Genomic DNA, 24676 nt, shown 5'->3' with positions numbered 1-24676 from the left:
GTTTTTATTTGAAAATATTTTTCAGTGTGAGGATACATTACATAACTGCCCTCAGAAGAGACTTGTGGGTTTTTTTAAAACGGATCTGAAAAAAACTAAATGTAAAATTAATGAGCCATAGTCCACTACAAATAAGCCACTCCAGGGTGTGCATTATTCAGCTACCGCTGCACTTCTCAAAAGATGAGCTTAATGCACACCCTGTTGTGTCTTATTACTATATGCAGAGTGTAAAATTAGATGGGAATGCTGTTACATCACAAGCACCCAGTGTGTTTCCATTTGCAGGCAGGCAGCTCTCTTTGTTGTGTGTTAATCACTACTCAAACACTCTGTTCTCCACCACTCCTGCCCTGGCACATCCCTGCTGCTCCAGGGGGCACGGCTGGGCTGGGGGAACTGTGGGTCTGCTTCCCTTTGGGAACGTCAAAGGCATCTCGGAGATGCCAAAAGGTCCCAGCGGCAGCAAACGTTCCTCAGTCTGCCTAAATCCAAAAGCAAAGCCTTGATGGAGGAGCATGAGGTAAGAAATCCCTCTGTAGGATACAGCTGATGAGACCTCCAGCCTCAGAATCTCAGTTTCCTGGGAGTTAAGAGCCTGTAGAGCACTAAGGAGCCAACGCTGGTCGAGGAACCCTGACACTTAACAGCGTGACAGGAATTGTTCGTGCCAGACAACAGCTCCCAAAGGTGCTCACCACAGCGAGGTGCAGGGTCAGCCACGGGAGCAGGGCTCACTGGGTGGCTGCAGGCATTTTGGGGAACAAATCTGCTCCCCTGGATGTGGCACACGAGGATTTAAATCCCTGGCGACCCACAGACACGCAGGTGTGCGCTTTGCCAAGCAGGCTGGTCCCCACAGAGGCAGGAGGGGGAGAAAACAGTCCTGAGGATTTGCTGTAGATCATGGAGGGCTTGGTGTCTCTTAGCAAGGCTGGATAAATGTATTTTAAGATATCCAGTAACAAATGGCTGAAAGCAGCTCTCTGTGTAAGGTCTTGCACTCTCTTCCTTTCCCTTTGCTTAGCTCGTTTAGGTAGTTTGTTAAATGTCAAGAGAAAGGTGTGGGGTTTTCTTTTTTCTCTTTCTTACAAGCTTTTATTTTTTTTTAAGACCTGATGCTTGACTATAACTGCATTTATCTTTCTTCCTGCCCTTTTTCAATCAGTGACTGGCTGCTGTACTCAGAACCTGTGCCTCAAAGGAAGAACGCTTTTCCTCCTCTACCACTTCTATTACTGTCAAGTTTAATCTTGTTTTTCTCTATGGAAGTTATTGTACCCAGGGCTGCAAAAAAGGATTTTCAGCTTTACACAGATGAGGAATTCATGTTGCTTGGAATATGAAATGGGCGCTTGAGGAGAAGGTAGTGATGTTACAGGTGGGGATAGCGCTAATCCTGTCTGCTCCAGAGGCTTTCTAAAGATGGATCTGGGACACTCAAAATGCCTTTCCCAAGGTTTGGGATCGAATGAAGGGATCTCTCATCCCTTGTTCTGGCTCGTATCACCCCCAAAACAGAGCGCTGCCTCATGAGGACTCCAGCAGGGGCAGGGAAGGCGTGTTTTCCTGGGCAGCTCACAGTACTTTTAATTAAAGCATACAGAGGGAAATGGTGGTGCAGAGACACAGAGGAGCAGATCAGTGCAAGGCCTCCTCTCTCAGGAGCTGGAGTTATTTCTGGGCAGCAAAACAAACCAGCACAGCACAGAACAGGGACAGTGTGACCAGGGGCTGCTGCGGCCTCTTTTCTGTGTCTGCCTGGCGCAAAGGCCACGAATTGGCCCAAAATTGCCTGTCTTGTGATAAATATTTTTGTTGTCTTCTCACACAGTGTATTCTGATAACCTGCATCCTAAACTATGTATTCTGAACCTGTGGCTCTGCAAAGCCTTTGCTCATGGGCTGTTTTCTCTCACAGCAGAGATCACACACAGCGCTGATGTTCCTCCTGTGATGCTCTGCCCAGCTGAGTTCATGTTCAGATCGGCTTCTCCCGTGTCTTGGGCTAACTTGCAGTGATGGAAGCAGAAGAGGAATAATTAATTCTACCCCAAGGGCTCTGCTGAGCTCTTCCAAGGTTACTGTCATTAAGTGACCAGAAAAACAAAACTCTTTTCCATTAACCTCATCCCCTGACACCAGCTGCTAACCCGAGTCCTTCAGAACCTCACTGCCACTACCTGCACGGGAGCAAAGGCCTTCTCTGCAGTTCATCTTGGTTCTTTTCATTTGAGAAATTAATGCTACCATTAACAACAAGTGACTGAATCCCTGTTATCATTTGCCTAGACTTAATCCTCATAAGGTGGCCTGCTTACCCCTGTACCACTGCTGCTCCAAAAGATGCTGCAGCGAGTGAAAAATCTCCTTTATTTGAAAAGGAGGGTGAAGAAACAAGCTTAATTCATTAAAAGGAGAAGGATTAGCTCACATAAAAGCGCTGTTCAGCACAGCTAAGCCCTCCTCTGAATGGAAAAAATAAGTTTTCCAGCAAAATAGTGCACTGCTGGAAAGGAGCTCTGGATTGAAAGAGAGCAGGAATCTCTGCTGTTAGTCAGGAGTACAGTGTAAGAGGAATTAAACTACAGAAGGGAAAAAAAAAAAGGAAAAAAGCTGGCACTGAAGATCTGGTGGCCTTGTTGTAGGTATTGTAGGAGTTTTACTTTGAATTTAATCTAGTTTGGTACCTGTCCCTGGAGCAGCTCCTCTGGTTTAGTGATGTGTGAAAGCAACCCAGCTCAAATGCACCAAGACTGCTCAGCAATGTGAACCACGCAGCAAGAAATGGGAAAACTAAGGAAATTCAGCTCAAAAACATTCTCCTCAACCAAACTAACAGACAGATGGAAATGCACCTTTTGCCTTCTATGGATAATAATATTTTGTCTGCGAATAACTCAGAGCGTTTTTACCTGTAACATTTGGAACTGCCCTGTTTTCAAGCCACCTGCACTTCATAAACTCTCATCTCCCCTGGATCAGTGCAATAAATTGTAAGTATAGCCATGATCAACTGTAAATACATTAATCTGCATTCTTTTCAGCTTGTATAACTTTTTTTGACTTTTTTTTTGTGTGCTATAGAAGATTTTCTAATTGCCAACACAAACTTGTGCAAGCCTCAGTGGAAAGCTACAAATATCACACAGCTTTCTTGTGAGCTCTCTTTAGGCACTGGAAGCAAACCTGTGTGGGACCCTGGGAAAATGGTACATGGCTGTATAAATTTGTAAAATAAATGCATTTATTTTAGGTGAAATGGTGGTGTGGGCTTCACGAAACTCAGCATCTTAGCCAGAGATGCCTTGAGACACGTCTGGTATCAGAGTGATGCCAGTATTTCTGTTAATAGGGAGTTCGTGTTTCTTCTCTCAAGAGCAATTCATTGACTGAAACGATGTCATTTGGTTAATGAAATATAATGAACAACACAAACTGCTATCTAAAAAAGTAGTTTGAGGGCTTTTGTGCTGGTTGTTAATGATCTTTGTAACTTTGGCATAAGGCTCACGTTGTTGTAGATGTACTTATGGGCAAGCTCTGCTGTTATTGAAGTGTTCCACTGATTCCAATACAGCTGTCCCAGAATATCCAGCTGAAGAAAAGGCTCTTTCTGGTCTAAAATCTCCTCAGTGACTTACAAATGTGCCTGTAAAAGCCAAATAAAATCTCTGCTCCTCAGACTGGTACTGCAAAACAGTGAAAATTAGTACCTTTTAGTGCCCTGTAGCAAGCCAAATGCTGATAGAAGGTTACCAGATGGTGCACATTAACACTAAAATAGGTACCTTTGAATAAAAAAAGCATAGAATCATAGAACTGCCAATAACTGTTAATTAATGTAATGCACTGCTACTGAAAGAACGTGAAAAAGTAGATCTGTGATATCTGTATAACCAAATATCCTTCTCTGCAACCAGTAAACAAAAGCAAAACACGGACAGACCTACTCTAGGCTCTTCCAGTTTTAATTTGGTTTCTTATCCATGTGTTTAAAAATGGAGGTATGCCCAAGGGATTAGTTCTCAGAGCTGAACTGAAACCTAGTGCACTTGACAGTGGCAGAACTGCATCAGAGCTTGTGTTCAGCCATGTGTTTAGGAAATGCAGCACAGCCAGAAAGATTGTCAAAAGATGTCACCATTTGTGGCTGATGCTACATAATAACTTCTGCTGGGGATTAAAGAAAGGAGGGATTGGGAGAGGAGCCTTTGGGAGGAAAGGATTTGGTAAATATGCATTTTAATGGCCTGTGGCAAGTTCCTGCAGACAGAGCCCTCTCTCTGTGTCTCTGTCCCTGTGTCTCTGTCTCCTGAGCCCTCTCCTCTCCCTGCAGGAGATGAGATGAGGCACTTGATGACGAAATGAAGGAAGAGTGCAGTCAGTGTGGCTGATTCTGCGAGTCACAGAGGGACGCTGCCAGAGAGTTACCTCGTGTTTGAACCTCTCCTGCTGAGCTGGAGCAGCCTGAGCTCGCTTTGCCCTGAATTGCCGTGCCCTGATGCACTTGAGAGCCCCAGAATCCAGCAGGGAGCTGGGCTGGTGAGTGCCTACCCCTGCTCAGAGTGCTGGTGTGCCACCAGCAGCTGCAGCCTCTCCTGGCTATGGCTCCTCCTCTGTGAGGAATGTTTTACAAGCCTTTCGTAGTCCTAGTTTATCTCATATTGTGTGATGTTATCTCCAGGGAACCTTGGCTCCATCCTACACCTGCACAGGCTGGGGCTCACGGAATGGGGACGCTTCTGCAGGTGGAACAAACCCAGCACAAAAGCTCAGGACCGTCACAAATCCAGACAAAAAATGAAGTTGCTGAAGTGGCCTAAGTGACTAAGACCCATGGATCTACCAAAAATGCAATATTGTGCATCTTCCCAAAATGCAGAGATTCCCTGGCTGCTTGCTGGAGCTTTTTCCTGAGACTGTGACAACAACACAGGTGTAAATCCAGGATGACTGACACAGGAGTGAACTGAATTATCTCCTCAAGACTGGATAGGAAAACTAGCTGGCATATTCCTGACAGCTGGGGTTTTTTTCCCCTCATTTGGAAACACAAAATGCTGTTTGTTTGGGCTTTTTCACCTTTCTTCATTACCATTTTAAGAGTTATTCTGTGATAGGAGCAGCTGTTCTGAGTAAAAGTTATTATGGTTTATTCCTTATTTTTAATGCTGGTTTTAAGCTTTGAAATGAATTTTATTAAAGAGCTTGCTTAATCCAGTCTTCTAAATTTTTTAACTACTCCAAGAACTTTGGAATGTTGCTGCATATTTTTCATTTTACGGATAAGCTTTCCCCTGAACCCAAACACAAATGAAACAAAGACAGCCCATGGTTATCTGGAAATTTGCAGGTTCTGCCTTCAAGGTAGTCTTCATTTTATTACAGTTACTATTTTTCTAATATTTTTCAGGCATTATTCTGGGAGGAAGAGCTGTCCAGCTTTTTGATTCATTTTTCTTGGTCTCTGTATTATCTATTCTTAGTGGTAACAAGGACAAGATGTGCTAATATAGGTTAATAATCATGCTATCTACAGCCTTTTAGATCATCTTTGTACATAAAACATCCCTTCTTCCTGTAATTTATCACCTTGTGCGGATGAGAGATGTTTCATTAAGTTTAGGTGAGGTAATATCTTGCTAACAGGGCTTGAAGAGGGAGGGCTTTTTCCTTGGGTTGTGTTCATAATCAATCACATTTCTTTAGGAAAAATAAAAAAGTTAAATCAGACTGGATCATGAGACAGTGTCAGGGAGAGGAATGAGTTACTGCATCTGGCGCCAGCCCAGCGCTGCCTGATGGTGCACAAAACACATCCTGATGCTCACAGACCAGGAGGTTCATTATTCCCCATTTTGACTACTAAGCTGTGCTTTTGGCACTGCTGTTTTACCAACCAAGAAGACGCTGTGAGCTTCTGAAAAGACCCCAGAGTCTGCAACAGCAAAGAAATGGCAACCTAGACAGGTGGCAGGGGTTTGCACGAGGAAAAAGAAAATAAAAATCTGTGTGGCTGTGATCTTCCTTTATTCCCACTCAGGCAGCGACTTCCTCTGATATTGTCAGTGCTAGGGAGTTGAAAGGCTCTAGGTAATGCTGTGCCCCTGATGCTGCAGAGCCTGGCACTGCCTCATCATCTCCTGCCTGAGGAGTACTTGGAGCACACCAGCCCTCTCTCCCTGCCCTGAATTAAGTACCAACAATTCACATGGCCCTGAGCCTCTCCAGCAGTTTTCCAGCATCCTCCCAAGGCAATGACAGAGCAAAGACCTTGGCTCACAGCGTTCCCTCGCTGCAGCAATTCAGAGACAAGAAATACTGCTCCCAGTCAGCGCCTTTTTGATATTCCACCACCGCTGCCACCAAAGGGCTGCCCCACCAGGCAGTGTTTTGCCATGGGATAGCAAAATACTGCTCCTACAGGGATAAACAAGCCATAAATGTGACTTTGCCAGCCCAGCACAGCTCTGTTCAACAGCCAGGTAAGAGCTGAGGGACTCCTGCTATGCTGCCCTGCAGTTCCTCACAGATCTTTACAGACCCCAGGGCTTTGTTTTGGAGGAGCCTATAATTTTTTACATTCACTTTTCCCACAGAGAGAAGCTTCCCTTGGAAAAAAAATGTGTTATGACTGTTGTACCGGGAAGAATCTCCCACAAATCTGCATCAGGGAATCTGAACAGCCATGTCAAACTTCTGGCTTTGGGGATTCACACAGACTAGAGGCAAACACATGTTGGCTGATGCCAGGGGATGCTGTAATTGGGGCTTAGGAGCAAAGGGAGGTGGGTACAGTAGGCACATTCATGGATGCTGGGTAGATAATATGGTTTTTTGAAACTAAACTCCTTAATCCAGAGATCTACAGAGAGCCCAGAAGTTTACTTGTGTAGCAGCACAAACAGGATTTTTTTCCCCTATAATAGCTCATCCACCCAGCTGAATCCTGAGAACACATCTCATCTGACTGAAAATTCACTGTACAGCATGCCCAGAGCGGGCAAGTGCTAAGAACACTCCCACAGATCAGTAAAGACAATTCTCTGGGAAGCATCTTGGGTAATTCCTGACTTCTCACCTGTCTATACATTCAATTACAAGCATGGCATGTTTGTGCACACTGTGATGCAGTTCTTGGCTTGACCCCCACCAGCATCCTAGGAAATAATCACAGACTTTGTGTTGACCCAGGAGAAGGAGCCTGTGCCTTATTGCCACTGTCAGAAATCTGCTATCTGTCACTGCCTTAATCCTGATGCTGCTTGCTGAGTCCAGGAGATGTTTCACCCCAGTTCTTTTTCGCCTAGATTTAAGATCATTTGGGGACCGAGGCAATGGGGAGGGAGGAAGGAATTTCACAGTTAAATGTAATCATTAGCTGAAGTGATCTTTGATTTCTCTGTTGTTTAGTTTAATTAGATGGAATTCATTTTGAAGGCAGCCACCAGTGTCAAAGGCATGTTAACCATAACTGTGAATTATTACTGCATCAATAAAAATAATGAAAAGCTTGGGTGCTAATGGAGCCATTAGGCTTTGAAGCTGCTTCTCTGTTTTCAGACACGATCCTTCTTCCTTATTGTGCCTTTCAAATACTTCCACACTGAGAACTTGTGGCCATATTTTTCTTAATTCTATTTTCTTATTTCTATTCTTCAGAACCTCCTCTTGCTCAGGAGTGTTCCTAACCAGGTTCAGCCTTTCCTTTTCACTTTGGACCCCTCCTATCAATGTTGAAATGACTGGCTTGAGTCACACCCTGTTCCCCTCAGGGCTCCACAGCCACAGCTCAGAGCTGCCACACAATTCCTTGATACAGATGCCTTCTCCTAAACCTCTCCTCTTTCCAACTGCCTGCACAATCTGGATTTTAGATAGTGAGAATTTTGAGAATTGAACTGTTTTCTTTTGACTCAAACGGTCCCGTCAGTGGCAGCACAGGGCTGACAGGGAGCTCGTACCAGCAGAATCAAGGGCTCTCAGTGGTAAGGGCTAAACTTTACCCTGGTTTCTGCACACAGGACAAAACCCCTGTGTGAGTAGAGAAATTAAGCTAAATCACATTGTCTCAAGGAAGTTACTGGATTTGGGCAAGAATAAAGTGGTTTAATGCAGCCTTCATTTTCTGTTTCACAAAAGGCTGTTGATCTGTGGGATCTGAACAAAGATGAAGGTGGATTTTCACTCATCAGCTCACCTAGAAGAGGATTTTTGAGGTCAAGTTTTAGGTTCACTAACACTATCCAGAGCAGTAATCTTCCATCAAACCGATGATTAGCCACTAAGACTGAAAACTTGCCTTTTTTTCTCTCTAGTTTTCACAACCATACCTCTTGCAGAGGCTGTAGCTGTAAACTCCTTCTTTTGGAATACATATGGATCACATTGGTTCAGAAGGCCTTTGGACCACGGGAACCATAAATCCTTAGATCCCTTTTTCCCTTTTCATCCTCATTATTGAGGAATTGCATTTGTAGTCCCATCTGTGAAGCAGCTTAATTTGGAGCCATCTGCCACGAGAGCAGATCGCTAAGTTTGCCAGATACCAGAGAGATGCTCGTACCCTTCCTTGTGTAAACAGCTGATATCAGCTCTGATTGTTGTGAAGAAAACAGCCACCGTGGAGGTGCTTAGAACTGGAGTAATTCAGATGACTGATTACAGCTCCCTAAAGAAGGAAGGAGGGCTGAGCAGAGACCGTGTCCTGGCCTGGCAGGAGGACAGAGAGTGGTGACGCACCTTCGGGGGGATGCTGCCACCGCTCCACACAATTCACCCAAGCAGCTCGGAATAAATGGGCCTCCAAACCCCTCATCTGGAAAAATTTGTACTGATTTCAACAGGTTTCCAAGTGTCAGGAAATACAGCTCTTATGGTAAATTGAGGGTGAATCAAATACGGGGGGAAATTGGGAGTTTTCAGACAGGAATTTCCTGCTTTTTGCTGGTGAAAGTTAGGTGTAGTCTCAGCCTGGCTGAAAACATAACCCACTGTATTGATGTTTGTAGAGTGTAAAAAACCCACCTGATAGCACTTTTGAGAAAAAAAAGCCCAGCAAAATTCAAAGATCAAATAGGTTGAGAGACAGAAGATTTTACAAGGTAGGAGAATTCATTCAACAGGCTTCATATGCACATTCTCTTGCTCGTACAGTAGTTCTGAATTAAGAAAAAAGCAATAATTTAAAGTTCCCAGTTAATTCCAACCCCACAGGATCCAGCCAGATCTCTGTTTTTGCTGTGTGCCTTCTGCCTTGTTTTGCCATTGCATGTACTAGACCTGCCCCATGCACAGACAAGTTTGAATTTTAACATTTCCACCCCCAAAGATAAAAGCCCGGGCTAAATTCGATACTACATCTGTAGGTGCTAATTTTTGCTATTTCAAGCCTATCCCTGCTCTTTCTGCTGGTTATTCAATGGTTTGTTGTCTTATTTAAATGACACTCATCACTTAGGATGGATTGCCATGCCAACTACACCTGTATTACTCCTCTGCCACTATGCAGTACAACATCAGCCTCTGCACTGCCCAGAAAATCAAACAATAACTATCACAGCTCCAGATCAGGCTCACTTTTATTTCCTGGAAAATGCATGTTTGCTGGCTACAAACCTCTGCAGGAAAAGCCACGCTCGCACATCCCCCTGGTTCCACAAATATTAGTTTGTTTTGTCGTTCCTCTTAGTATTCATGAATAGGCTGCTTGATTTCCAAACCCTGTCATGAGTTTGGGAGAAAAGCTGTGCCATGGTTTGAGTGATCAGCTGTGGGACTGGTCAAGGGGAAATATGGTTTATAAAAAGCTTTGAGGAGTAATTGGAGTAAATTACGTAACGCTTGGAAATTAAAAGTTAACTTGTAAAAATCACAATATTACGGGAGCTCTTTGGTTACTGAAGAGGAGGATGGGTCGTTCAAGCCTGGGCTTTACTCTCTGCTGGGAGTGAAGCACATCAGAACATCTCTGTGCTCTTCCCATGGTTGCACCATCATGACTTTCTCACTGACCCCAAAATCTCCCAACAGCATCTTTCAAAGCAGCTGTAAGTTTATTAGCATTATCCTGCCTGTAAGTGGTGAAGCCTCCTCCCCAGCTTCACCAGCAGGCTCAAAGCCCAGCACCCAAAACCACGGCTCTGAATTGTCTGGACTGGGCAGCACACATTTGAGGAGATCTTAAAATAGCCCACAAACCTCACTTGGAGATAATAAACCTAAAAAGAAACACATCTACTCGAGCACATCACTGCTGATCTCTCCTGTGCTCTGCAGCAGCCTCTGGAGCGAGGTGTTCGTGCTCCCAGCTCTCCAGGCTCCACATGGAAACAGAGCAATTTGCTCCTGGCTGCAGCGGGGTTGTTATAGTTACAGCTGTGGCTTACCCCTGCCACTGTCTTCGCAGGAAATGGTGCTTCAACAGCAGCTCTAGCAAAGGTTTGCAGAATAATGACTCATAAAAATTCACTTAATAACAGGATCTGAGCCTCTGAGCCACCCAAGCCCTTCATCCATCCATCCATCCATCCATCCATCCATCCATCCATCCATCCATCCATCCATCCCCCTCCCCTTACATCATCAATGAGACCCTGATTCTCTGGCAGAGGGAGCACGGCAAAGGTCACTACGTGTGTTTGAAAGGTTTTTAACTTCTGCTCCCTGAAAAGGTCATGGTGCAGGTGGAGAGCAGAGCTCTTCCCCTCGGGCAGCTCTCAGAGCCGGCTCTGGAGCTCTCCTGTGGCTGGAGAGTGAAGCTGGTGAGTCTGCAAGGGCCCCCGGTTCTCTGCCTTGTTTTGGGCATCTCTTCCCTGACCAGCCCCAGCCACTGTAACTCCACAAGAGGCTGGAATGAGGCAGCCTGTGGGAGTTGCTGTGGGGATTGTGGCACGCTGATAAGGCTGAAGATACACACCCATGAAATGGATTTATGCTGGATGATGCTGCTCAGCTGCTTTTGAGATGCAAAGACAACAATTAACCGAGCTGACGTGAACAGACGCAAATAGGAACAGCCAGAGAGAGACACCAGGCTTTGGGAGAGAGGCAAACAACAACAGGCAGCAGGAAAATGGAACCAACAGGTTCTCCCAGAGCCCAGGTTCAGCTGAATGAACATTTAACATGGGGCAACTGGAGGATGCTGTTCCTGCACCTCTGCCCAGAGTGCAGCAGAGACAGCCAGTCCCTGATGGCAAACACACGAGCCAAGAAGCTCTCCCCACACAGGCTTGACCAGGCAAACTGAACCCTCTGCACATTTAATTAACAGATTACACTAAACCTAACATATAAGAAGTGCAGTGATACTATCTTACAGATTTCACAGCCAGACAGAAACCTTCCTGTCAGGTGCGATTTTTTTTTTACTACTGGAACAAAAAAGCAGGGTTTCTACATGTTTTAGAACATGTGAGTAGCTGGTGAGGACAAAGCCTTGCTAATCTGCTTTATCAGGTGCTTTTTGTGAAAGCAATTAGGTGTGGGGTTCCCAAAGGACCTTCTGAGAAAGGGTCCAGCAAGGACAATTAATGAATGTATATTGATACTGCTGTGGAATTAGCATCAGGAGCTTGTGTTCAGAAACCCCTCCTGTAACAGCTTTGTGATTTGACAAAATAACCAGCTTTGGCCCAGCCTGCCCTATCACTACACATGAAATAAATGTTCATCAGCAAATAAATCACCATCACTGCATGAGCAGTCAGTGAAACAGCTGAAAGGGAAGTCCAGTCCTGCAGCCCTCTACCATCAAACATTTTCTGCAGTCTCCAGAAGAGCCTGAACCCCAGCCAGGGAAGTTAATCCGAGTTTGTTCATAGAATCTTGCACCAAGCCAGTGCTAGTTTAAAATACACTGACGAAATCTGGTCTTGTAACAAACCTTGTAAATAAAGCTGAAGCTGGCACTGCATCTTTTCTCCCCCACACATGCTCTCCAAGTTGTAAACCCTGCAAGCAGATACAATTCTAGCTACAGAAGGAATGCTGGCACAGAGATAACAAAAAATAGAACAGGCCTTCTATGAAATGGATCACTGAACTAGAGACACTGGAGCTGAATTTCAGCTGTAGTATATCAGCCTCATTTCACAGACCTCTGTCTCTGTCCAGTTAAGCCAGCAGAGCTGTGGATTTGAGTGGACACAAGGTTTGGCGTTCAAGGGATGTTACAGAAACCCACTTGAATGCCATCACTTGCTTTCCATGACATTTCAGGAGAAACTTGAGACCTGTCATTAGCCTGCTGTAATCAGTAGCAATTCCTCATGCCACTGAAAAAAATCTGTTTTCCAGTGCTTTCTGTCCTGCTGAGCTGCAGGATGCTCAGATTTCTAGAAGACCAAGATAAAAAAATGGCTCCTTCTTAATGGATAATCTGTATTTTGCTACTTACATTTTGTCAGACTAAAACTCAGTACTAACATTTCAATTCTTAGGTCAGACAGAGGAGTTTCATTACCTCTCTAGTTTTTAAACCACACATTATAATCACATTGCTACAAGCATGCACAATGCTGCCATTTCTAGATAATAAGCTGAGCACTCTTGAATTCCACTAGGGTTGATCCTTATTGTTAAAATGACTATTGAAAAACTATGTGCTAAGAAAATGCATTGAAAACATTTTCTATGATTGACTGGTACTAATCTTTCACATGCAGAGGGATGTGTTCCCTTCAAAAGGAGGCCTGATATATAAGGATTATCCAAGTTTTGGATGTGAAGTGAATATGCAAAAATTATCAGTGGTCAGCAATGTACATAAATTATTCTAGTTATTGGCAGTAGTGATTACAAATGAGAAGAAAAAAACCAGAAAATAAAAAAACAGTTGGGGTAGTGACGCTTGAAGTGATAGGATTCAGGATTTTCCATAGGATCCTTATGTAACTTAGGGATGGTTTTGCAGCTCAGGATCCTTCCTACAAGTCACTGCTGTAAGTTATGTCCTGCCTCAGCATTTCTGCCCTGGAGCTCTCTGGAGAGGGAGACCAAGAGGATCTGTCTGCACTACAAAGTGAAGGACTGAAACCCAGCAGGCTGCTTGCTTGCTTGCAGTTGTAAATAAGCTTGTGTGCTTTGAGGATTTACTTATGAAAAGCAATTCCACTTAATATCAGCACAACAGCGTGGCAATAGTTCATATTTACAGATTGTAATATCATTTCAGAGAGCCACAAATTCCTTTGGAAAGTGCTCATCTATAAATCAACCTATAAATCAGTGTGTCCACAAACACTGTGAGGCTGGAAAGAACACTGAGTGAAAGAGGAAAAAACTGGGTGTTTAAGTCAGGCAGAACATGTTTGCTCAGGCTGGAGAATTACCATCCAAACAGGGATGCTCTGGGCATTTAAAGCCATGGAACAACAGCAAGGACTTTGCTCTGAGCAGAAGCACTTTCTCTAAGGCTCAAAACTGAACAGGAACACTCAACCAACCTGTTTTTCACCACTGGGCTTCCTGTAATTGAGCAGCAGCTCCACAGCTCCCACCACCTCCTTCCGTATCGCGTAGAGCAGAGCATCCCCCACGTAGACGCTGTGGCTCAGCAGCAGCTCCATGATCTCCAGGTTCTCATTCTCTATGGCTATTAGGAGGGCACTGCGACCCAGAGGATCCATGCAGTTAATGTTGATGTTGTAGTAGATCTCTGCCTCCTGCAAGGCATGTTTCACGCTGGCATAGTCCCCCTTCTCCACAGCACTGAGGTAGGCTTTCTCTTCCGACGAGAGCTCTGCCTCCGCTCGCACGATCTGCAGTGGGATCCGGTCTCGGTACGGGGAGAAGTTGACCTTTTTGTAGTATAGCTGGGCCATGGTTCATAGTGACCAGGCAGCCTGTGAGGGAGGAGAACCACGCATCAGTGACAGCACAGCCTCACAGGGGACAAGCTTCCAAAGGGCCATCATGGGAAAAGCTCCCCATCCCTTTTTAAGGTGTTGTATTCTTACCAAACCCTGAGCAACCCCACCTTAAAGGGCTACCTGGAAGCACAACAAGGGGCCACCACGACTCACAATGACAGAAACCCCGTGTAATTCTTTATGGGAACTGACAAGGGTCAAATAAGAGATTTTTTAGGCTTCAGGCATTAGCTTGGGCCTGTGTGAAACTGAGTCACACAAGGTTCTCGCTCTGGCCTGAGGAATCATAAGGAGGAGTCCAAACAGTCCTTGGAGAGGGAAAACAACCTCTGCAGGTGTTGTTTGGATCCTTGTTGTTTAATTGCAAGAAACAGTCAAGGGATGTTGTTCCCAGCTGCCCAGTGATGGTGATGTGTTGGTTTCATGGCCAATGAGAGGTTTACCTCTCAGACCTTCTCAAAACTGGCCATAAAAGGAGATCTGGAAGAATAAAACTTGCTCTCTTTTGCAACCAAAGCTAAGAGAGCCTGTGTGGTACATCCCCGTTCCTAATAGGGTGCAACAATTTTTTATCTTGTTTAAACACTGAGCAGTTGATGTCTTTTGTCTGGTCACAAGTGTGATCTGGATGTGTATGGGTAATCTATCACATGCAAATAGGTGCATTTCTCATCTTTGCTTTATTTCCCACTCAAGGTTCTTTTCCATTCCTCCTTTTCCACTACTAAGCCAGGTCCTCTGAACTGTCAGTGATGGGAGCTGCTGATTTACACCCTCCTCTTTACAGTAATAGGTTCATTTTGAACATTTTTGCTGCTGCTTCTCTGCTTCCATCTCTTAAAACAGTCTTTTATTTTCCCTTAGTGTTTACTCTTTGACTAGGTCACCGTTTTATTTTTAAAGCTTGCATGTTTTAAAACATTTTTTCTCACTCTCCTCATTTATAAATAGGACCTAAAGACAGGCTGATGTAGAAAGCTCCCACCCTTGCTCTCCAAAGGCAGTGATGTTTTTTTTGTGGTCCAGGAAAACGAGAAGTAAACCCTGCCCTGGAACAAGTGCAGCAAACTGAATGAATTGAGGTTCCTTCTCACACCTCAAGGATCCCAGCAGGTGATTGGAGTCATAGGAAACATAGGCTGGGTAGTCACAGGTAAGGAAAAAAGGAACCAGTCTTGTCTCTCTCTGCTTGGCATTGACAAACGATGCCAGGTCAGCACCAGGGGCCACCAGCAGCTATAACTAATTGGGCAACTTATTCCATCTCCTTGCCCAAAGTTCAACAGCTTCCTGCAGCAAATCAGCCAGAGTTTGGTCCATTTTAGTGCCCTATCCTGGGGGCAAAGGAGGTGTTGATAAAGGGTAAGGAGGAGGAGGCTGCAGAGCAGAGCTGGGGTTCTGCAGGTACCACCCCCGGCGTGCCCGAGGCAGCCGCAGAGCCCGGCTGCATTTCTGCCTTTCCAGAGTGGGTGGATCTGAGCTCCAGCCCAGCTGACACTGCAGAACTGTGGGTGGCTGTAGCAGACAGCAAAGCTGCACCTTCCTGGGGAGCCAGGGATCTGTAGCAGGCGGTTTGGCACCTCGGGGAATGTGCTCGCTCAGGATCCCGCTCTCCTCCGAGTGCCAGAGAAGTTTGTGTTTGTTACGTACCCAGAGATGCTGTCACACTGCTCACGTGTCTCTCTGCACAGGCAGAACCACAGAATCCAGTGGTTCAACCTCAAGACACACAGAAAGGCACTGGAGGCAAAAGGACCCATAATGTGAATAGAAACCATAAATATATTGGCTTATTTTCTACAGGAACATCATTGCCGCTAAAGGTTTTCAAACTAAGGAAGAATCTCAGTGACCCAGAAGCTTCAAGTCATGTAGAACTCGGATTCTGAAAAGCACCAAGGGTCACAGGTCATTTTCAAATCTTGTTTTTGAAAACCTTCTTCCTCTGGGATCCAGCTAATTCCCACTGAAACACTGACAGGAGACAGAAGGATGCAGCACAGGTCTGGTAACAACTAATGACCAAAATGATCTTTGGGAAAGTAAGGATAAACCCAAATGGGAAGGGAAATACTGTCCTTGTGTGACAGTCTGGCTGATGGGAGCAGGGAACACCAACCAGTGGGACTGGTGCCAGAGGACAGTAGTCACTGTGTAAAGGTCTCCTGGGGGAATCTGTTGGCTCCAAAAAAAATGAGGGATTCTGGCAACAAGTGCGGCTGCTAAAGTGGAATTGGATATTTTTCACTGCTCTTTAGTTTAATTGGACTTTTTGTAGATGGTGAGTAACATTTGCAATGAGTTATAACAAATGTCACCTTATGAAACATCATGCCAGCGTTGGATCCCCTTCCTTCCCAACAGTTTTGTAGAAAGAAAAGAAAGCTTCAAGTACCTTAACTCCTCAGCGAGATCTCATCTCCCAGTACAACCCCAGTCCAAGGAAAGCTAATAATGTTAATACCTCAAGCATATAGGAAGCTGCAATAAAACCAAACAGGAAAGACTCACAAAATTAAAGATCTTCCTGAATTCCTCTCATGCCAACACCTGCATTGCCTGACAAACACATGCTGCTGACTGGGTTTGGAAATAATAGCAGGCAGGATTAAAAGAAAATAATAAAAATGTCTTGCCTGGAGTTCATGGGAGATTTCAGCAAAACCTTTATCTGCTGAGCTGCCCCTCAGCCAGAGATCCAGCACAATTTACAGACAGACCCTCCAAACCTGATGTCTTTGTCAATCAAAATCATTCAACAAAGCATCAGTCAAACCTGTGGATGGAATGAATGAGCACAAGATCCCTGCTCTGGCTGCCACCTCTCAGCACCATCAGTCTCCCAGGGGCAGCATCTCTTGGTGAAACAGACAATTCTGGAAGGCCCTGAACACTTGTGTTTCCCAGACTGGTCCTGTCTCCTGTTTAACAGTTAAAAATTACAAAAATATCGATGAAATCCAGGTAGGAGAAAGGGAAGACAATGCACAGGTGCTGCCTAGGGAGAAGCAGCAGTGACATTCCTGAAAGGTAGCAAAAATAGGAACACAGCCACACTAAAATTTTGGAATCGGTGCAGAGAGCCTGAAAACACGTGTTTTCCATGTGAATTCTCTTCACAGAGAGGCATTTTCTGCTACCTGGGTTACTCTTTGGGGCAAGGAAGATTCTTCCCAGCCTATGCCTGACTGCAGATGCCTCAGACAATATCCTGGCTAATGCAGTGGTGATATCTGCAACCCAAACAGGTGGAGAAAAAAAGAGGATCATAACAAGAGAAATATAACAAACAAGGCAGCAGGACTCAGCCCTCAGTTTGGACTCTATCACCTCTCTTCAGCAGAGACACCCTTCTCCCTCAATTATTAGTCCAAATCTCCAAGCCTTTTCAGCCCAACACCACTCCTGTGGTGCCTGGCACAAGAAATCAGAGTTTTAGCCCCTGAAAAGCAGCCACACCTGGCAGGAACATCTGGCCTGGTTTGGGGAAGGAAAATTTCTGGCCTTTTGCCATGAAAAATTCCATGAGTTGTCACTACAAAAAGTTTTTAGGGTGTGCTGGAGTTGAGCCATCCCTCAGTTCCCGATTCACATCCCATCCCAGGGGAGCCAGCGTGGATGAAATGGGGCGAGCAGAACCGAAGGGGAGGCAGCCAGAGGTGGGTCACAGCCACGGATCACCAGGGCCATTATCAAACAGGACCCTCCTGGATTTTATTTGCTGTGATCATCACCATGAAGCTGATTCAGAGGTGGAAAAGCACCCTTGAACAGAGGCAGCAGAGATTCTGGGGGTGTGGAATTTAGCTGCCAGCTGATGTGAGCATCTGCCACCCCGAGGAGCTGATTGAACACGGATGTTGGACACGAGACCAAGAGCAAAGAGTTACCTTTCCTGCTTGCTGGGACTCTATCTCACCTGCCAGGCTGGCTGTGCCCTCACATCAACAAAACTCAGCAAAACTCCGTGTGTGGCTTTAAATGGCACCTCACCTTCTCGCTCACACCTGAGAAGGGTTTCGGTGCTGGAAAAACCACCTGCATTTTCCAGTTGTATCAAAGAACCGAGCCCTTGCAACACATCTTGCTTCACTGCTTCCCCCCATCCTTCTTGCCAAGGCTGTTTCTTCTTTTTAGTGTTTCAGGGAGAGCATTTTCCTCATTTTGCAATTCTAATCTGGCCTCCAGGTCTGGAAATCACGGCCCGTAACTGCGAAAATGGCCTGACTTTCATCGTGCTCACACACTGCCTGCTCAGGACTATTGATCTTTTTAAAAAAGGTTATAAACCTGAGCTATGAAATAGTCCAGAAGGGCCACTTAGGTAAATAATATTACATGTAGTTAATGGACCAATTGGATTTGTGATTGGATCCTTCTTTTAAGCGCTCTAGATCTTATTTACTAACAATGCCTGGCTGAGCACAGTATGAGGAAATAAAACCGACTTTGTAACATTCTGCAATTCCCTTCCTTCTGCAAAGATACCCTCTTGTTCCAGAAAATTGCTTTTTCCATGGAGTTCAGTGGGAACCAGATTACAGCCCGAAGTCTCGCTGCCTCTCATGATGTCTTTCACCACCAGAAGCCGAATTTTTTTTCCTGATGCCTTTAAATGTAAAGAGAGCCATGACTGAATAAATGTATGACCTCAGATGTGTTTTAAAATTATAAAATTTCAGTGACCTTCTGGTTCTATGGCTGTGTAAATTCCTTTTAGCTAAAGCCCCATGATCTCAGGAAGTTTATATCCAGCAAATAAGTTATATTAAATATATCATTGACTGGAGAAAGTGCTGTCCAAAACTTGCAGGGCCGCAGTACAACACAAAAATGAGAAGCTGACAGCTAATAAAAATGGGGATGAGTAATCCACTTTCACTGCCCAACATGGGAAAAGGAAGAGCACTAATAGCATATGTGATAAAAATGCAAGGCTGCAGTGTTCCCTGATTCACAGTGGAGATATATCCTTAGAAGACACAGAGAAAAATTCCCTATAATATGTTTCTCACTCATCATCACTCCAGGCTTAGTTAAGAACACATAAATTCCCCGGGGTACAGCACAGAACCTTCCAACCCAGCAGTGTTCGTAAAGACAACCTCAAAGTTCAGATTACAAAGTTTACAGACACCAGGAGAAAATTCCTTTGCAAAATGTCACCATTTGACTCAAGTCCCAACTGCAAATCCTAACTTCCTGGGGAGGCTGACAATTATCAAAGATATATATGTCAGATTTGGAAAGGACAGCTCTTTGGTAGAAGTCTCTTCCGCTGCATAATCAATTGATGAGTCACAACCAACTGCATATGGGGATATATATATGTGTTTTTATATGTGTGTACGTGCTTTTTATACATATATATATATATATACATACACGTGTGTGTGTGTGTGTGTGTGTGTATATATATATATATATATAAAATATAAGCTCCTTGCTGGAAGCTTCAACTTTGTCCCCTTGCAAAGCACTGAGGATTCACCTGGCTCATTCTGTTCAAGCTCCCTTTGCAATAAGATGTTTTCTACATCTCCTCTGCCAGGCAGAGTACAGTTCATGGATGAAGAATTTGGGATGCAGACAGCCTGAGCAGAAATCTCAAATGCTTCGGGCTCCCTCAAGCCTCCTGCATGGCCAGGGATGGGTTCTGTGTGCTTTTGATCCACTCCAGGGATGGGTTCTGTGTGCTTTTGATCCACTCCAGGGATGGGTTCTGTGTGCTTTTGATCCACTCCAGGGATGGGCTGCAGATTTGCCCAGCAGAGTTCCACTCGGCATTGATGGGGTGTTAACAATGCTAAAATTTCATCTGAGCTCCTCAGCTCAGGAAGGGGGAGAGCAGCTCTGCAATAAAAACCAGCTGCAAAGCAGATTTCCGTGCAGAGAGGAGTTCTCCCTGCACCTGGGAGAAGGAAGCAGAGGTGCAGGACCTGCAAATCGAAACTTTGGGAAGGATGACAGAAAAAGCCTCTGGTGTAGAGCCAAATGCAAAACTCCTCTTTGGGAGACACAGGAGGGGGAAATACTGACCCAGACATGGAATATTTCAGTATTCAACAGAAATCAGTCTGGGCTACTAAAATGATTAAAATTACTTCCTACTGATGGAATGGCTGCAGAACACGCTTTTAGCTACTATTATAATAAAGTATTTACAGTCTGCAATTCTCCCACTTTTTTTCCACACAGCCATCATGCAGGTGGTAATAAATAAAGATGTACCATTGTGAGGAGATTAAAAAAAAAAAAACCAAAAAAAAAAGGAATATATTCATAGTGTGTATCTCTACAAATGCAGGCAGAACAGAAAACTCATTTTGTCCGTCTGACGTCACTGCTCTGTCCCCTACTTGTTTGAGATGGGCTAAGTATTCATTTCCTACAAAACAGAGATGTCGACTGAAGTGAGAAATACTGTCAAGCACGCTGCCCCGTTGTCTTATCTCTAATGCAGCACTAATGTAGCATGGCATCATTATCATCCCCAGCCTCTGTGTCCACTGCTTCTGTGCCTGCTGCTTCTGATCTCTGCCTGCTGCACCTATCCAACAAGAGGCTTCGGAGGTTTTATTTTTGCTTGTTCCTATTCTGGCTCATCATTTCTTCAATCAGCAAGATAATCTGGGAGCATCTTCTCAGGGAGAGCTGTGTGGAGCGTCAGACCTGCCTCAGCCCAGCTGGAAGTGCAAGTGACCCAGGCAGGCAGGAGGGAAGAGTCCAGATGATGGCACAGTGACCAGAGAGAGGAAAAGGCAGTGGCAGCAAGCTCTGAGCTACCAACAGCGACAGTTCAGGCTCGTTTTCTCATCTGGCAATGAGTGGATTCATCAGTGGCTATCAGCTCCCATTTCTGAACAAGCTCTGCTGGGCTGGTTTCGTTGGCACCTGTGTGAAAATAGAGTCAGCACAAGGAGCATCCATCACCTGCAGCCCTGCTCTGAGCCTCCAGGGTTACTGTGCTGCAGGAACTCCACCTCGGGCTCTGTTCTGGGATTGTTCCCAATTCTGTCATTCAAACCTGACTGGAGGTTCTTGGAAGGAAGAGGAGAACTCCTGTGCTCAATTCTCAAATGAATGTTTCCCAGTTGCAAAAAAAGGGATTTTTTAGGCAACACTACGTTCACCTGCAGCTCCCTTTGGATATGAAAAAGCGCAAAACCCATGAATTCTCTTTCCCTGAGTTAAATTATAAACTGTGGTAAATACAAAGAGATTAAAAGCCAAATTCATTGCATCTGTGGGACACTGGGACAAGGAATCTGTGCCCCACAGAGAGAAAAAACTCCTTTATTTCACAGCTGTCTGAACAAAGGGGGCCAAACAGAGAGCTCTGGGTGGGCAAGGAGCAGCCACCCTGCTCCCACGAGGGTGCTGCTTGCTGGAGTCTGAGACTCAGAGTGTGAGCCCTTGGCTCTGATCTCTGCCTCTGACATCCAGGACAACACTGAATTTCACACAACATGAAATTCATGGGCATGTTTTCATAGTGTTACCTGAAAACAACTGTTGAAGTTAGATAAAAAAGTTAAAAGTGTGAGTGTGTAGATTTAAGAGTTTTTTAAGTCACTGGGTGAAAAAGTTAGTTTAGAGTTTAGTTTAGAAAGCAGAAGGCAAGATGGAGGATTTAGGGTGTTGTTTCTTTTCCTTCTCTCTTCTTCATGTTCTTCTTCTAGAGGTTTTTGGATAGAAAATGTCACAGTGCAGCACACAGGTGATGGGTCATTGGGTCATTAAGAAAAATAATATACGTGTCTATTGTTAATTGGATAAGAATGAGTATAAAGATAAAAGAACGGAGTAGTTCGGGGCCATTTTGAGCCTTCAGAGCCCAAAGTGAGCCAGAAGGGCAGGATTAATTGAAGTTGTGCAGAAAGTTTGGTGAGATCTGCCAAGTTTTGTGATAACATCCTAATAAACATGAGAAACAAGATCCTAATGAGCTTTGGAGTTTTATTCCTGACCCAGGAATAGGGAAGAAGACCCAGGAAGAGAACTGAGATAAGTGGGACTCCCTGTGAGGGAATATCCCCAGGGAGCTCAGCTCAGAGAAGCTGAGAAATCCAGGAGTGAAAAGAAGTGCAGAAACAGCACAGCAGCAGAATCAAGAAAGAGAAAAGAAAACAGATTTTAAAAAGTTATACTTCTGGCACTCTGTGGAAAGGGAACAAACATCCAGACATTTCCCTCTTCTAAAACCTTCACAGGAGAAAAAGAGATTTTAATTTTTTTTAGGGGCTTCCAGACATGGGGAAGAAAAATCTGAAAAATGCAAATAGCTGAAGTAGTTAGAGCAGGTGACTGATTTAAATACAACACAGCTTGGTGTGGGGAGATTATATCTCCTTCAGCAGCTCCAGACAATGCTGCTCACAGTCCCCTTTCGGGGCAGCTTCCTCATCAGGTTGGATCCTGCCTAGCTCAGGCACACCTCAGCACCAAATCCCTCAGTCTGAGCCACCCAGAGGGTTGTAGAGCTGAGGAAGAGAAACATTTCCACGAGCACAGGGTCTCTCTGAATGGATTTTAGAAGGATGGAGAGCGAGCATTACAGACTGCAGGCACTGTTTGTCTCAGTCGTGAGTTTTGCACAAGTCAGCCCTGCTCGTCACATCCTTCACAGTCCTGGAAAAAACAACTGCCTTGGCTGGGCAGTAAAGCAGGGTGCTTTATGGGGAGGTGGAAATGCCATCCAGAAAAGAGAAATGTTCATAGAAAAAAAAAAAAGTGTGAGCGAGCTCCTCCTGACAGTGATAATAAACAGAACAGGCTGCAGATAAAATAAAGAAGCAAAGCCCAAATCCCAGTTCATTAATACAGCTCAGGACAGAACCTAGAACTGCAGACTGGACAGTTTTTGAAGACCCACAGAAAGGCTGCAGGCAGTAAAATCACATTAATTTTAAGTGGGAAAATGTTGTTCTCAAGAGTACTAAGCAGGCAAATCCAAAAGACACCAAAAATGCTGCACAGACATAAAGCAACTTGGGAGAGGAGTAACAGTGTTATGCTGCTTCTAAGGGAAGGAATGCACAGAATCAGGTTTTTCCCTTCCACTGATGCCCTAAATGGCTCCTGAATAACAACTGCAGTATAAAACTTGCTTATTCAACCTCCAGATCATTCCAATAAAGTCAGAGATTTGGGTCAGAGATGTGTAGGAGTAAATATTTCTTTATTCTTTAAAATAATCTATAATTAGATTATTTAATAATCTAATTAAAATTAAGTAACAATTTAATTATTCTTTAATCTTTGCCATAATTACACCTGTGCCCAATAATAACACCCTGATCTTTTGAGCCACAGACCTAACAGTCCTTTTAAAAGGACAGACAGCATTCATCCTCACATTGTATGGGCTGAAAATCTGCAGCAAAACAGAAGTTATTTCATCTTTGTGACAGCAAGTGATAACTGGACAGGATAGCCCATAAATACAGATTCACATATATATTATATACCTATAACTCTGTAAGTGTAAACAGTTTTTTTGGTGCCTGTTGAGACAAGCCCAGTGCCTGAGCGATCTGGAGTGCAGCAGTTTCATCCCATGAAAATGATGATAAAAACCAGAACTGTCCCAGATTACCAGGGAAAAAAACCTTATTTTAAATATCCCACAGGGCTACTCTGTCACACACTGAAAAATCTGCAGGACATTATCTTGGAAATCAGTTCTTGGTCTTCCTAAGGGGAACTTCTCACATGGGAATGTGAGGATGTCTTTTTTTTCCCCCCCAAGCCCTTGTCTGCAGTACACCTTAATGTCACTACTTTTTCCTTTTTTTATTTCTCTTCATCAAGATACTATTCCAAATTTTTCTCCCATTTTCTTCTGGATTTAATTTTGCAGTTTGCTTCCCTGTACAGTTAAGTGTTGATTCAAGACACCTCAGCTTTCAAGAGACATCTGAGGTGAGGCTCATCAGTTTCTCTTCAGAAGAATTTTATTTTCTATGCTCTGGGGTTCAGGCTCAGCTACAGTATAACTGCAGGGGGTTCATGTTTAAATTGAGCTGCATTCCTTTGGCTGCAGGAGTGGGCCTAGGCAAAGGAAATGCACAAATCCATAAATAAGGCTTGGCACGATTTCCCTGCTCTACTTAATGCCGACATTTGCAAGCCCTGTTTTCCCAAACCTCTCGCTTCCAAATTCCTGCACCTGCTAATTTGTTAATTCTGTTTTCACTGAGTTTAGACTTATGTATTCTTAATTATGCTAATGAAGAATAAACTACTTAAAATATTAATGTTTTGCAAACCCTAAAAAGAAAACAGTTAACAAATACCTTGCCCCTGGGGTCTGTCTTAACTCTTGGATTCATAGACCCGTCCAAGGCATTATTTTTTCTCTAGAGGAGATGTCCTGTCCTCCCTTTCTCTTTTCTACTCCCTCTCAGGTCTCTTCTGATACAGCCTCACTTTCTCCTTTTCTGTCTGACCTCTGTTGGGAAGAAGATCTCACAGTTAAATGAAAATCACCCCCAAGGATTTTCAGATGTCTCCACCAATTTTCTTTTTCTCTCTTGGTGTTGATCTCTCCCCTCCAAGGCTCTGTAAAGGCTCCTTGCCCTGCTCCCTTCCAACCATCCTCACAAACAGTGTCTGGAACCTGCTGGGAGTTCCTGGGGTGCCCCAGAGCTCTGTCCCCTCCTGTCCTCTGTGCATCCCTCAGATACCTCTGCCAGGCAGGAGAGTTCCAGTTCTGGAATGAGGCAGGAGCTGTGCTCTCCTCCTCACCCACCCACAACTTCACCAAATCCTCCTTTGCTCTCCCTGAACATTGCTGT

The 24676-nt window shown here is 44.5% G+C and overlaps 1 protein-coding gene and 1 long non-coding RNA gene across 3 annotated transcripts in view; one reads left to right on the top strand and one right to left on the bottom strand.

The window, feature by feature from the left end:
* The window catches only part of TRPC5 (transient receptor potential cation channel subfamily C member 5), a 96670-nt gene that overhangs the window by 53430 nt on the left and 18564 nt on the right, over nucleotides 1-24676 (bottom strand). For both annotated transcript variants that reach the window (XM_086850777.1, XM_086850778.1), the window contains exon 2: nucleotides 13452-13850. In XM_086850777.1, the coding sequence (XP_086706903.1) occupies nucleotides 13452-13829 (378 nt within the window). In that variant the 5' untranslated portion in view covers nucleotides 13830-13850. The remainder of the gene's footprint in view (nucleotides 1-13451; nucleotides 13851-24676) is intronic.
* LOC111929214 (uncharacterized) lies at nucleotides 825-7466 on the top strand. The gene is made up of 4 exons (XR_002864589.2): nucleotides 825-899; nucleotides 1925-2996; nucleotides 4340-4545; nucleotides 4688-7466. It is a non-coding gene; the product is annotated as an uncharacterized LOC111929214 (long non-coding RNA).

The sequence above is a fragment of the Cyanistes caeruleus genome, chromosome 14 (assembly GCF_971803275.1).
Source record: "Cyanistes caeruleus chromosome 14, bCyaCae1.hap1.1, whole genome shotgun sequence".
In the NCBI taxonomy this organism is placed as follows: Eukaryota; Metazoa; Chordata; class Aves; order Passeriformes; family Paridae; genus Cyanistes; species Cyanistes caeruleus.
This window is presented reverse-complemented; position numbering and strand designations above follow the sequence as displayed.